At 44.9% G+C, this 15,209-nt stretch overlaps 1 protein-coding gene across 1 annotated transcript; it reads left to right on the top strand.

Moving 5' to 3' along the window:
• Nucleotides 1-377: 377 nt before the first annotated feature.
• AGTRAP (angiotensin II receptor associated protein) lies at nt 378-10,110 on the top strand. The gene is made up of 5 exons (XM_082295915.1): nt 378-464; nt 5,703-5,737; nt 5,954-6,065; nt 6,660-6,858; nt 8,942-10,110. Exons 1-5 carry the CDS (start codon nt 438-440, stop codon nt 9,046-9,048), a joined length of 480 nt encoding a protein of 159 aa, XP_082152041.1. The 5' UTR covers nt 378-437; the 3' UTR covers nt 9,049-10,110.
• The last annotated feature ends 5,099 nt before the right edge of the window (nt 10,111-15,209 follow it).

The following is a 15,209-nucleotide window of genomic DNA, read 5'->3' as shown; positions in this document are numbered from 1 at the left end:
CCATGCCCTTCTTGGGCAGCTCTGCCCCCCTCAACGTAAATAAGTTCTTTCTCATGTTGAGCTGGAACTTCTGGTGTCTTAGTTTATGCCCATCGTCCTGTGACTGGGTACCACTGAGAAGAGTCTGGCACCCATAGCACCCGCCTTCGACGCATTAACGAGATCAGAAGCCGTGCGGTTCACATCACGTACGCAGAGCACCCGGACTGCGTCCTCCGCTGGAACACTTCTGACCAGCTGCCACTCAGCAAACTCTAACAAGAGCACCCGAGCCGCAACCCGACGAACCCCAGAGCCGCCGGGCACCGCCCTATGTGTCCGAAGGCACGGCAGGGCGGGGCCGGGGGCGGTGTCCCGGCTCTCCCCGCCCCTCGCCGTCCCCGGGCCCGGCCCTGCCCAACGTGAGCGGCCCCGTCGGCGGTCCTGGGGCTGCTGCTATGGAGCTGCCGGCCGTCAGCCTCAAGGTAGGGGCTTCCTCTGCCCCCGGGGCTTGGGAGCGGGGCTAGGGGAGTGGGAGGGCGGCTGGGGGCTTCCGTGGCGGGCTGAGCCGCGGACGCTCGGATCGGCCCTTCCTGTATCCCTCCTCTCGCATGTTCTCCAGCCCTGTGCCTGGTCCAGATCCTGGCTGAGGCCCTGCTCGGAGCTGCGGAGCCCTCTGAGGAGGAAAACCTGATGTTTCTGCTTTTTTCATCACATGGGCAAAGGCTGCAGAAGTTGTGAATGCCATGAAGCCGAGTCGTGGGAGGTTTAGGTTGGATATCAGGAAAACGTTTTCCCCAGAGGGTGGTCAGGCATTGAACAGGCTCCCCAGGGCAGTGATCACAGCACCAAGCCTGTCTGAGTTCAAGGAGCGTTTGGACAACGCTCTCAAGCACAGGGTGGAATTCTTGGGGTGTCTTGGTGCAGGGCCAGGAGTTGGTGATCCTGATGGGTCCCTTCCAACTCAGTGTATTCTGTGATTCTTGGTTAAACCCACCAGGTGATGACTCCAAAGTTTGCTCTTACTTCAGGGATATTGCTAAAGTGGCCAAGGACTGGGCAGAAACAACAGCTGGCTATTAACTAGTGTCCGTGGAGGTTTCCAGCTCAGCTGACCAGAGCTAAGCCAAGAAAAACACCGCACAAGATCCTGAGGAGACAAAGTTTTCAGTTGTCAGGCAAAGTGTCCTAGACAGATAAGCCCGCTTACTTTGGGGTTATCATCTGATAGATAACTGCAATTGCTTCTCTCCTGGAGAGGACAGGCTCCAGTTGAGGGCACTTTGGAAATCTCAGTGAATATCTGATAGCTAGAGACAGGAGATATAAGTGACTTAACCACAGTTAGGTTACTTTTTTCACTTTTGGGAGAAGCACTTCCTTGTGGACAAGCCAGTGGATGTTAAAATCACACTTTGCTTTTGATGTTGGTGTTTGATACTGTTGTCTTCTGTGCTACCAGACAGGTGACATTTCCTCTATTTTTTTTTGTCTTTCACATTTTCAGAGCCCTGAGATTTCTAGGTGTGTGTGTCTTTTCCCAGCTTCACTGCTTTGTGATCTCATTTAATACAGTATGGTTTAGGTGGTTTCTTTGGTTAAAGCTTTGCCCAGAGAGTGAAAGCATCACTCATCACATCGGGTTTTTCTGCTGGTGATTCGTTAAGCTGTGAGCAGTGGCCTTTGACCAGGCAGCCTATGGGCTGGATGGGAGAACAGTATTATCTCAGCTACCCTTTTTAATTCAGCTTTGTACAGGATAGCTTTCATGTGGTTGGGTTAAATAAAAGATTGGTGTTCATATAATGATGAATACCCCTCTTACTAGTTCACCAAGAAAAGCAACTTCCCTTGTTAGAGGCAAGTAAGCAAATAGATTTTTCAAGGCCTGGCAAGTGGATTATATTACATTCTGGAAACTAGCTGATACTTTGCTCTGACAAGTTTGGACTATTGTGTGATTCCCAGGGCACTAGGAAGATTAAAAGATCATGCCTTCTGCTTCGTTTTTAAACTTGGCTTGATTATTTTTTTTTTCCATGCTAAAACAACAGTGAAAACTAAGGACATTTAATTTAAAAGTTGGCCAACACAAAATACATGTTCTACCATGGGAAATGGAGATAGGGGAGCTGAAAAACACTGACTTTTCAATGAATGAGTCGCAAAGACAACAAAACTAAAATGTTGCCTTTCTTCTCTTGTTTCAGACAACCATTCCCCAATCTCTTACGAGATAAGTGTGAGCTTGTCCTGGGCAAACTCTTTTCAGCATTAAGAAATTCCTTATTGTTGAGTCTGCCAGTTCTGCTCTGAGCTGAAGAGCCAGGAAATAGGGAGTTAATAGTTGTACCTACATCTTCATACTGTTCCTGAGTTAGGGCCCGATTCCCTGGAAAATACCACAAAGGTGGGGAAGATTCTTGCTCAGAAAGGGCCTGGAAATAACACACACTGCTACTATTCATTGGCATGATTTGCTTACGGGTTCTATGAGATTATAAAGATGAGCCTTTTGATAGAAGTAGCTCCAAGAAAGCTGCATGACTGAGCTGTGTTTGTGCCAGAATGTAGCAGTATCTTAGCCTTGGGGTCTCTCTTTAAGCTACTTGCAGAGCTATACAATTAATGTAGCCCTGGAGTGGGTGGGGAACATGCTCATGGAACAGGATCTACTGGCTCGGTTCTAACAGCCATGCTCAGCAAAACATGGGGGAAACAGCACAGCCATATTTTTGCTGTGACAGCTTGACACCTATGATTACTGAAATAATCATGCAGAGCCTCGAAATACAACGTTTGACTTTGATCAAGTCTGGACAATGCCCTACAGTCCATGTGCCTGGAAACACACATTTTGTGCTAAGGCATTTTTAAATGCTAAGTCACAGCATCAAGGAATAATAGAGATGTCTGTATGTCATGTGGTTCAACCTCCTGCTCAAAGCAAGGCAAACTGAAAAGTTAGATCAAATAGCTCAACTCAAAAATCAGCTGAGTTTTAAAATAAGAACAGAGGCCATGACAGCCCCATTGGATAGCCTGTCCCACTGCTTAAGCACTCTCATTATTATCACTCTCTTATAATAATGAGCAGCATCCTCACAGGTGGCCACTCAGATTCACATTTTGGTTTTGTATGTTCTCAGGTGAATGTCACCCATAGAGTAGATGAGCTTACTCTAAACTAAAAAAAAGTAAGTAAAATAGAAATTTAGATACAACAAGAAAATAATTGTAATTTGGAACTGTTTAATTTTTAACTTGGTTGAAATTCAACCTTGTGCTAAGTTCTGTGCTGAAGCATGTTTAAAGGAGTTCTTGTTCCAAAGAGTTTCCCATCAAATGAGACCCTGGCAGACCTAGGCTCTTTTTATGCTTGGCAATTAGTTTCATCACATGCTGGGATTTGCAAAGGAGGTAGGAATTCTCCTTAGCTCTTCCCAGTTTCCAATGGGATGCTTCTAATCACGTGGCCATCCTTCTTCCCAGAAGAGATGGGGACAAAGGACCCACCTTTCTTATTTTCTGCTCTCACCACTAGTTCAAGTGTTAGGAGTTATTTTCTCAAAAGAAGAAATGTATGTCTGTCTTAGCTACAGACTTAAATCCTTGGACAGATGGAAAAAATTTAAATTCTTCTGCTGTCTTATCAGGAGACTGCCTGCAAATTAACTGATCTCACAGTTACTGTAGCTTTTCATTAACACTATATTTTCTATGTTAAAGCATACCAACACCACCAGCCAATTCCATAGTGCGCTGCAAAACTGTCAGGTAAATTGGACTAATAACTAAAAAGGGAATATCTTGGTTTTATTTCAGCAGTCACTCACAGTATCAGCCCTAGTTTACCTGACTTTATGCAGATGACTAAAAATACTTCATAATTTAATAACTGCAGTATTGATGTAGACAGCTTTAAAAAAACCCCTCTCTGCCTAATTATGTTAACTGGTGAACCTTGAGGGGTCTTGCGGGTGTGTGACATGCAATTAAATACTACCTAATTAAGAATTTTCCTGATGTTATGATAGTCTCTTGAGTAAATGCTATTTGCATGTCTCCGTTCTTATCCAGGAACATCTTGTATTTTACTGATTAGCAGTTTTTCCCCTGTGTCTGCCATACAGTTGGGGAGAAAGGGAAGCGTGGGGAGTGGTGAAGCATTTTGTAAGCTTTCATGAACAATTAAAAAAATTAATTAATAAAAATATGTCTAAACAGTGTTTGAAGTTACAGCAAAGTCTGGTGAGTGCTCAGCAGCTGTGATGGGGCACTGCAGTGAAGGAAGAGCAGGAAGTAAGACATTTGCCTTGTGGTATCATGGCAGAGCAGTGTGAGCCACAGCAGCTGGGCCACCCCTGTGCTTTCCTGACTGTGCTTCACTTATGTCACAGCTTCACTCTCTTCTCCAGCAACTAGTTTTGTTTTAAGTTAGAGCATGGAGAGATGTTTTTAAGTCAAGGAATCTAGCAGGGTGTCAGTAGATCTAAATTTCTTTTTAGTGTCTTAATGCTCCTATCTGCATACAGCTTTCCTGTATCCACTGAGTAACTTAGGCTTTTACTACATACTTAGTTCCCAATTTTCTTTTTTTTCCTTTTGGGGGGAGTGTGCTTCAGAGGGGTTTTGGTAATGTGGGTTTGTTTTTTTCTTTAGACCAAGGCCAGCATAAATGCCAATTTAGAGCCTTTCTCACAGCTAGGAAAAAATGGAAGCATGCCTGTATCCCATGGATCCTCTGGTATGTCCAGGCTTCAGCCTTTCTTTAGTGAGGCTGTTAATAGAGCCTGTCTTCCATATTCTTGTTTTCACAAATGTTTAGAGAGCAAATATGAGTGATCTCCCTTTGCTGGAGTGACCAGCAGGGTATAGATGTAGAAAAAGCCTGAAGTGATATATTGTTGTTCCCATTTGCTCTCTGAATAAACATGTAGGGTATATTTCCTTGGTTACAAAAATGGCAAGTGGTGGTGAAGAGAATCCTTGTATCACTTATTACAGTATGATCCTTTTTCCTTGATTTGTCCCCCTGAGCACAAGGATCAGGATCATTAAGGACACGTGCAAAGTACAGAATTTGTGGCAGCATTTTCTGCTACTCAGGGCACTGCTGGCCTTTGGACCTGGTGGCTTCATTGGGAGTGAAAAGAGCTGTGTGCTCTGTCAGGATCAGGTTTACAGAGTCCTTGAAGAAGCCTTCAGGTCTGTTAATACTGCAGTGAGGTTGGATCACTGCTCTGAACAGACTGGAAGGAGGTAAAAGAAGGATTTGCTGAGGACTGGAGTGAAATTCCGGGAGCTGCAGGCATGGCTATCCATGGGCTTTTTGGTGATGGGATGCCAGACTGGTCATGTATAAACTGTGCTAGCACAGTGTAAATCAAATTGTCTGGCTTTCTGTGCAAACTCTTCTGGAGTTCCAAAAAATAACCCACTTAGAAAAGGCTAAGTGGTCCCTGCATCAGCTGTCGACAGAGATGACAAGAAGAATGAATGACTACAGTGTAGCACCACAGGAAATATTCCGCAATAGATGTGGAGAAAAATAGCTTTGTCTTCACTGTCCCAATTGCCTCACCATCTTTCTGCACTGGTTCATGGGCCCAGGCCACTCTTCCACCCATCCCTTGGGGACAAGATGGTGTCATTTTGTGTTGATCCTCCCAGAGTTCTCCCAACATGCTGACCTGTCTTCCTGTTTCGTTTTTTTTTCACAGGCTATCATTCTGGTACATTGGCTGCTCACGGTTTGGTGAGTGATAAGTGTCTGGCCTGGGGGAGAAGAGGGTATTCCTTCAATCTAGGAATGGGATGTTCCCTGGGAATCAGCACTCCCTGTTTATGCCTGTGTGCAAGAAGATCCTAAATCTAAGAGTGAGGTGTTTGTATGGGAACAGGGATGAAAGCAAACTGTTGCAGGCTTATTGTGAATGTGAGCTGGTTTTTTTTTTTGTGTGTCATTTGGCAGGGGATGCATGAATTACATGTTGCCACTCTCCTATGCCTGGGGAAATTTCAGTGTCCTTGCAGTGGGGATCTGGGCCATTGTGCAACGAGATTCCCTTGATGCCATAATGATGGTGAGTGTAAGAGTATTGGTCTCCCCCAGGCTGCTCAGGAAGAGGGTGGAGGGCAGAGCCTTTGAGCCAGTGATGATTTTCAACTGTTCCCAATACAGCAGTGAACAAGTCAATTCCCTGTTTGGGTGAGTTTGGGTTTTTTTTAAGAGAGCATAGAAATCTGTGAGCTCTGTAAACCATGGTGAGAAGCATTCACTGTCAATTATTTTTCCTCTCCGAGATGAGGCATACTTGATTCTTGTTTTTTTTACCTGCTGTTGTGACTTGTAATGCCAGATGAGGACTCAAAGTGTTTAATATGCTTGAGTTGAAGAGACTTTGTAAAACCCTTTTCTGAACACTGAATAGATTGGCAAACAAAAAGAAACAATTCTAGAATATATTATGAGAAGGTATCTGACAGATGTGAAGAAAAGGCATGAAATACAGGATCATTCATCCAGGAGTATCTGTCTGCCTGGGGCAGTACCAAGAGTGTTGTGTCATTCTGGGGTGAAGGATGATTGTGTAACATAGATCTTGTAGGAAACAGATGCTGACTGTTACTGTCAGTGGTTAAACGCTTCATGTCCCATTCTCTCTCCTTGTTTCCAGTTCCTGACTGGCCTGCTGCTCACAGTCCTCACAGACATCATTCACATCTCTATCTTCTACCCTTCACGCGACTTCCTCAGTGATGCGAAGCGTTTCAGTATAGGCATGGCCATCTTCAGCCTCCTCCTCAAACCTGTGTCCTGCTATTTGGTGTATCGAATGTATCGGGAGCGTGGAGGAGAGTACACCTTTAACATAGGTGGGATGCTTTCTCTGCTTCCATGTCAGTGTGGGCCACTTCCTCAGGTGTTAAGGGGACAGCCTTGCACTTTGGACCCTTCAGCCTGATCTCTCTGCAACTGGATTCTGCCCTCCTTTCTAGGCAGATGGGGTGCTTACTCTCTCTTGCTCATATTTGTTCTCCCATTTTGTTGTTCTGATGTGTCTTTGGCCTTAAATTTATATTCTTCCTCTCTCCTCTTGCAGACCTGAAGTTTTTGACAGCCACTTTGCCCACAATGGTGTTGTGAGAGGCTTTCCTCTCTTCCTCCTCCTACATTTGTGTGTGTTTGTTGGAAACTTTTGGGTGTCCTTTCTTTGTCAAGCCTTTCTTTTCCTTCTGGGGGAAAGTAGAGGCAGTATTTCCTCTGGCTGGATTATGAACAAGAGGGAAATAAAGCTGGATTTCTACCTCCATGCTTTCTGTGGGCCTCACATGTCCTATTTACCTCGACTGCTTTGGACTTTGTTCCTCACATGGAAAATGGGACTGATGTTTACCTCATGAGAGTTTGCTTGGAGACATGTAATTTTTCCCCTGGTTGTACTTGATAATGATAATGTGCAAGATTTGCCAGAGAGGATGGGCTGTGGCTAGATGTTCTGGGTCTTGGTCAGCTTTGCCAAGCATACCTGGTGCTAGTTCATGCCTGGGCAGCTGCCAGGGATTGATTGTTTGCCAGGGATTGTTGTTTGAGTTCATGCTGGCAAAACCTGCAGCTTGGCAGAGTTCTGTTTGTCAGCCTAAGAAGGCTGTGCAGGACAAAAGATGGCGTACCTGCATTACAGTGTCTGGAAGCTGTCTCTTATTCTGCTTTGGTGGTAGCAAATATCACACTCCTGTGAAAAGAGGTGGAAACCTGCAGAGGAGGAGAAGCCATGGAAGGAAAGCATGTCTTAGGGCACTGTGTGCTATTTGCATTTCTCTGCTAGTGCAGCGTGGATGTCATCTCTGCCAGCTACTTGTGAAAATCCAGACAGATAGGTCTTACCTGGGTCAGGAGGCATATGAGTCACCTGCAGTGCCTTGTTTGTGCCAGTTTTTATTAGCTGCTCACTGTGCCTGTCATTGGGATACAACATGTGTATTCAACATGTGTATCCCATAGAAAGTGTAGGTATCATTGAGGAGTCCATCTCTTTGCTTGGAAATTGGGAGCACTTCTTTTCAACCACATTATCCCAAACCAAGAGTCTCCTCTGAGGCACAGGTGGGAATTCAGACACTTTGTAGTTTCATATCCTCTCCTGAAGTGTCTTTCTTACAAGATTTTCAGTAGTGTGTTGTTTTGTGCTGAATGTGCTTGACAAATTTCCTCTCATTTTCCTGCTATCTGGCATTTTCTTTAGAACCCAGCAGTGTTGAAATTTTCCTGGTCTTTTCTGTCTTGTTTTCCTTCTACACGAAATCCCTCTTTGTTGCTTGAGTGCATCCTTGCTGCTCAGAACAAATCCCTCATAGTCTGGTGGCTATCTGTGATTCAGGTTGCTTTCTCCCCATGGCAAATACCTGGCCCATAGATAAAGAGCTGTCCATGCACATTCTCTGCCTCCACTTTCCCTGCTCATCCCCTGGACAGTAACATGATTTTGCACAGACAATTTTTTCATAATACATTTAGGAGCGCTGTTGGATTCAAGTTTGGTGCCATACTGGAGGCATAGCTGCATTGTTGGAAAGAGTGGTTCATGGATGTATCATGTCTTTAAATCTATGCTGTCAGCTAGCCACAGTTCCTGTAGCTTCTGGCTCTGTCTGTTCATTTTTCCATGAGCTCTCATACACTTTATCTTGCTGAAATACACTGTTGTGCTGCTACGGGATATTGTGGGTCTTGCTTTCCACATAGCCATGTGGCTACAAAGAGGGCAGTTCTCAAGGAAAGAATAGGCGTGTTGGAAGGATGACTTCTCTTACCTCCTGCCTGTTTAGTGAGGATCACAGATCACAGGTGCTGGGAGCTGGTAAAATGTGTGCTCCCGAGCTGTTGGTTTCTACTAGGGCATTCAGTTCTTGTGCTTTTGCCTTTGTCCCAAGCTTGTTCTCTTTCATCTCCATTCAGGTGTCACCAGTGCAGGCCAGGACCGCAGCACCTACGAGCCCATTGATCAGCCAGACGTGCCTCCACAGTGGCCTTCCTCAAACAAGGCAGCCCAGCCGCCGTACTGAGGCACCCTGCAGCCCAGGACCAACACTGCCCTCACCCAGCTGAGCCTTCCATTCTTCCTATGGAGCAGCACCTGCTACTGGGCAAACAGAAGATCTGATATTTCTTTTGCCTCCCTAAAGGTTAGGTAGATGGGTTCTGCAGTAAATCCAGAAGATCCTGGAGGTGTCATGTTAAGCACTATGACTCACTGTAATCCCAGTACTTTCCTTTCCTCCTTCCCTCTAAACCCCACCTCTGTACATGTGACTGAATGCGCCTTCTGCACTCTTCCAAGTGTTTCATTGTGCTTCCTCTTCATTGTAAGAGAACCACTCAAAGTACTCCTGCACAAGCAATCTTTAAAAGGCTTATGGACTGCCCTAAAACAATACAGTGTAGCCTGATTTTATCCAGATATATTTCCAGGAAATATATGGTGTTGCGATAACAAGTGATGCAGATTCCCCAGGCAGGTGCAAAGGAGAGCCGCTTTATTGCAAAAACCCGGCCTTTTAAAGCACTTAGCCGGTTATCTGTTTACATAGCTTTAAAGCACAACAAACATAACTCAACCAACCACCACGATGTGAGCACACGATGGTCACACAGCGTGTTTTTCTACCCTTAATTCCGCTGTGTCTCTTTCCCACAGTCCTTTTCTACTTAGCCGAAGTAACAGGCCTGAACCATGATTTTACAAAGGCAACAAGGCCTTCATGCAACAATCTGGGAGTTCCCAAGAGTTGTTTTTGATGGCATTATTTAACTTCTTGTGCTCCCAGGATCTGGTATTAGGTTTTATTAACTGATGCTTTTATGCAAGTTGAATGTCCTTCAGGATACTTAAAATGACTGTTGAATGTAGATTATAGATCCTTTGTGCCTTGAAATATCCTTTTGCCTTCAGCTGCCTGTCTTAACAGAACTTAACAGAAAAATGTTACATTTTTCTAAGAAAACTATAAAATGAGCACAGTTTTTCTGTGTTAGAAAAAGTTACACTGGTCACTTATGTCTCATTTGAAAATGTAGTTTTCCCTGAGGGCTTGGGACTGTAGCCAGGCAGTCTGGGAGGTTCATTATGGGGGAAGGTTTACAGGGCTCTGATGGCTTTTAGTCTAAGCTTTACTCTGAGAAGTAGAAGATACTGCTTATAATTGTGTGAGTTGGAAGGTGGGCTAGTAAAATGGGGATTAGGGAAAGATGGATTTATTTACACTGTAGACATGAGTTCCATTGGGTGTGACAAACTATAGACTCTTGTTACGCATGATAAATCTGTCCTGCTGTGGCTTTCAGGTAAGATTCTAAAAAAAGAAAACAAACCAAACAAAACCAAACCAAACAAAACCCCAGAAGCAAGCAAACAAACAAATTCCAACAGGATCATTTACAAAAGAAAAGGAGTTAGCTTTGGCAGAATTCTAGTGCTAGGAAGATATGTATTTTCCTGAAGCAAGTAAATTTTCAAAGTTTCTATCTGTTATTTTACCACTGCATTTCTCTTGACAAGACCTGCTGCTGTGTTGATTCTTTGGTAACCAAGACCCCTGTTGACTTTGCTCTAACCTCCAGAACCATTCCATTTGTATTTTTAAAACCAAGCAGTTTTCTCCCAACTTTGATCACTTCAAACATAAGCAGATGCTTCCTCTACTCTGCTGCACAGGCACTACAGTGGCCATAGAAGTGTGGTAGTTGACTTTACTCTCTCAAAAGGAGTGTTGGGCATTCATTTTACAGGTTTTACATATAATAGGGCACAAGAATAGGAATTGGTCTGTTCTTGTGATTAGATGGCAAAGAAGGAAAGAGTAGGCAGAAATTGCTGGGGCTTGTGGAGTGCAGAGCCTTTATGTGAATGGGTTTTTTCAGCTCTTTAGAACTGTACAGTGACAGCACAGATCCCTGAATAACACATTTAAATGCTCAGGTTTTTGTGGTTTTTTTTAGCTAGACCTATGTACCACAGACTGAAAATGACTGCATTAAATGCTGTGGGTTTTGGATATTGGCACAGTCAGTTATATCTAGCGAGGCCTTCCCAGATGTACATTGGAAATACCTATCTAGCTGACCTGCCATGCGTTTTTCTGTGGAAAATTTGGTACATTTGGGAGCTCTGGGGAGCAGCGCAAGGCAGGAGTAACACTCAGCTTAGAGTGCCTCAAGGATACCTATTTTGAGGAATAAATCAGAGGTGATGCTAAAAACAGACCCCTGTCCTGGCTGAGGAGGAAGAGAGTGTTTGTACCTGGTTCAGGAGGGCGTGAGGGGATTCACGGAGCTGCTGTGCCAGAGCATGGCTTTGCTGGCTTCCTAGTGGGACTCTCGTGGGGTCTCAGCGAGATCTCCTCACCCAGACAGGTGCGATGCTCCATTCGGCTGGTTTTGCTTTTTTTTTTTTTTTTAAAAATGCTCAGGTCCCGCTGTGCCCCGGGTTTTGGTGGTGTGCGGGCAGATCCCCAGGATTAAGCCTAGCCCGCCCAGGGCAGGTGCCTCCCTCAGCGCTGGCGGCTTCTGGTCCGGAGGAGGAGGGGGAAGGGGAAGACGTGGCGCGTGTCCTGAGGCGCTGCCCGGGAGAGGCACGGCTCCCGCCCGGGATGAGCCCCCCCTCTCCCTGGCCGGGTCCCGGCTTTAATTAGCCATGGCCCCGAGCGGCTTTCCCCGGCCATCTGTAGCCCCGGTCACCAACCTAATCGCGGGGATAAGCTACTTACGGAGCCCCAGCTGGAGCGGGCGCTGAGGGGGCCGAGGCTGGTTATCGCCGCGAAGGAAGTGCCGGCTCAGACGCGTGTGGTCAGTCCCCGGGGCCCAGCAGTGCAGCCGGTGCCTCTCGGAGTGGGTAAGTGGAGTCATGGGGGTTGCTGAGCGGGGCCTGGGCCGTGGGCGAGGGGCTTCTCGCTCCCACTACCGCATCCCGGGACACCGGCCGGTGCTTGGATGGCAGCACTGGGGAGGGAAGACCACCTGTATGTGCCTGTTGATCTCACAGGCGTCATGCGACAGCAGCGATGGTTTGTTTGGTTTGTAACGCTGAGCAGTGTTTAGGAAAAACCTGCTTTTAAGGCACTTGAAGTGTGATCTCGGAGTAAACACTAGCCCCTACGTGGAATATGAAATGGGTCAGCCTTGGTCTGCAGGGATGGGGAAATAAGCACTCTGTGCAACGCATATGTGCTTATTATGGGTCTGGCGTTGTTACCATATTGCTGAAATGGCATTTGCTTGAAAGAACTTGATTTACTTTTCATGAACTGTGCTATTTACTTCCTTTTGCTTGTAACAACAGAAATAACTTGATCATCTTAATTTTTATTTGCTTAATTGAATTTGTTTCAGGTTTTAATGCATTAGTGTGTTGCTGCGAAGTGTGTATATAGTAAGCATGCATTGAAAGTTTTAGTTGGAATCATAAAAACTAATATAAAATCCATTGGTCATGGATTTTGCAGTTCATAAAATGTGCAGTTTGCCTTGAGTATCTCTTTTGGCCTCAGAAGAAGTTCTAAGAAGATCTTCATAAAATCGTGTTGTGAGTGAGATTAACCCTACTGCTTAAAAGAGGTTATGTTAAAGTCCTGAGCAGCAATTTCAGAAGGCACACAAACATGATTTTGAAGGGATGCTTTTTCTTCCAGATCTCAATGAGACTGAAATTAGGAATGGGTGAGGTGAAGGACACCACCTGAAATAACCATGGTGATGTGTTGAGAACCTGGTACCTAGCACAAAGCACTGAAATGGAGAGCTAAAAAAAAAATCACAAGTTATCAAAAAAAAAATAGGTTATTATCAAGAAAATAGATTATGTCCAGATTATTGAGCATAAAGTAGTCCAGAGCCAGGTTTTGGGTGTTCACAGAGCAAAACAGCACTGACAAACACGGTGGGTTGATGTCCTTTTGCAATTTAAATCACCCTTTTGTGACACATTACTTGTCGATTGGGTATTTCTGGGATGCAAGGAGTGCTTCCATGGAATGCCAGTCCACTGCATTTTGTGGTTATACATCATGCAGTGATAGGCACTCTAAGGAAGGCAGCTGTGCTTTGTCTGTTCACTCTCTAGTTGCCAACTTCAACTTGTCTGGAAAAAATAATGGGATCTTTCCGTTCATGGCACCCTCGGAGATATATGAAAGGCAGTAACAGCAGTTTCCAGGGATAATTGCAACACTGCCTGACTGTCTCCTGCTGCTTTAGGAACTGTGTTTGCTCCCCAGATTGTGGTGATTATTGAAGGAGTTTGCATGTGAGAGGGAAAAACGAGCTGTTACAAACGGAAAACTGAGCCTCAAATGCTCTCTTAGAAGAGAATGAGATAAACACAGCTTGGAAACAGAGTGCAATTTGACAGGAGGCTTTCTGGGATTAGAGTGTGTTTGAAAAAGACAATGGGCATTGATTTCATAGGCTGCTGCTGTCTCTTCTCAAATTGATCTGGGGGTTTTAAGATGATAGAGATGTGTGTGTCTTTATACAATACCATTTTCATTTTTTAAAAGAGGTGGAAAAGAATTGTGGTTAGAATGACAGTGATTGACAACTTGCTTTTAAAATCTGAGGGAATGGAAGCACAGTCCTCTCAAATTGCACTTACCTGTTAGCAGCAACTTAAGAATCCATTCTCAGCATGATGTTATATGTATAACCATCAGACTTAGTGGCTAGACTGCAAATTAGGTCTCCCAGCGATGCTGTAAATCTTCCAGATTAGGGGACAGTCTGGCTTCTCTGGATATGTAAACGTGGTTTCATCCTTTAGTGCAGACAAGAAGAAATAAGTCTGTGTAGCCTTGAACCTTTGCAGGGCTGTAGCATGTGAACAAATTTTCACTTGTAAAGCAGTTAAAGAGAATTTTGAGTCAAGGCCCTACCTTTCCCACAAGCCCTGAAGAAAATATGAATGTGGAGGAGATCTGAGTTGGATTTCCCGTAAGTGATGAGGGGTAAGCATTGTACTCCAGCTGGAATCATGTTGCTCTGACTTCTGTGAAAACTTTTTTTTTAGACCTGTTGTTGGTTGGTGTCATGTAGATCTGGATACAGAACATCCAGGAAAAGCTGCTACATACTACCTTGTCTTGGCAGCAGGATAATTCAGCCTTGCTAGCAACAAATTCTTTCTGAGGCTGCAGGTGTATAATGCTGGAAGTCTTTGTTTTCCAGGTTTTTTGTTGAGAACTGAATCAGTCCCTTTCAATCATTCCTGCTCTGCCAGATGTGATTGTCTGCTGAAAAACAGGAAGAGAATAGTGTCCATAACACTTTCAGGACTGAGGCTGGTGGATCAGAGACAAGAAATTCACAAGGGAGGTACCCAAAGGCTTTAGCAAACTAGGCAAGATGAGATAGGAAGTACACATGGTGTTTTGCTTATATTTCTTCTTCTTTTTCTTCAGAGCAAAGAAACATTCAGAAGAACATGAATTTCAATCTGTATTTGGGCACTAGAAGTCGAGTAGACATTTCTCATCCCTGGCCTGAGGTTGCAGCATTCGGTGTAAGCCCAGAGACAGCAGCACAGGGCTAGCTGTGTACCACACCTCTGTCAGATGGGAAGAGACCCCTGTCTGAGACAGACTAATCTCTCCTGCCCTTCTCAGCTGTTCCCAGACACTGCCAGCCAGTTCTCCAGTTCCTGTTTGCTGCAGCAGAATAGTCTGTGCCCTAGGCTGCAGCAGCACAGGTCTAAGTGTGTGGCTCATAGAGTCCCCCATCTTGCTTTGTCAGTGCTCCCTGCTGTGAATCTCCCCCAGAGACCTTGCACCTTGAGGTTTGTGGTTTAGAAGGGAGAAGGAGTGAGAGTATTGACTTTCCTCAACAACACCATCAGGAAGCAAAGGCTTCATACTGCTGCTCCATACACACTGTTCACCATCACTATTCAGAACGAAGAAACAAGAATTGTGACTATCCAGTAGAAAACAAACAGCATCAGCTTTATGCTGCTTCTTGTATGGATCCTGTGAACCCTTTACTGGTCAATGCATGTTTGTCATCTCATGCTGCAGATTCCCCTCTTAGGCATGAATTAGTGGTGGGTCCTTCTTTAAGGAGCTCAAGTGAAAGTGTGAACACCTGTGACAGTTCAGCCCTGACCCTGGGGAATCTTGATCCATCTAGTTTGGAGTCTTTTCAGTCTCTTTTGCAATCCTCATGGATTTCTGCTAGCTTG

The sequence above is a fragment of the Coloeus monedula genome (assembly GCF_965178545.1).
Source record: "Coloeus monedula genome assembly, chromosome: 22".
Lineage (NCBI taxonomy): Eukaryota > Metazoa > Chordata > Aves > Passeriformes > Corvidae > Coloeus > Coloeus monedula.
This window is presented reverse-complemented; position numbering and strand designations above follow the sequence as displayed.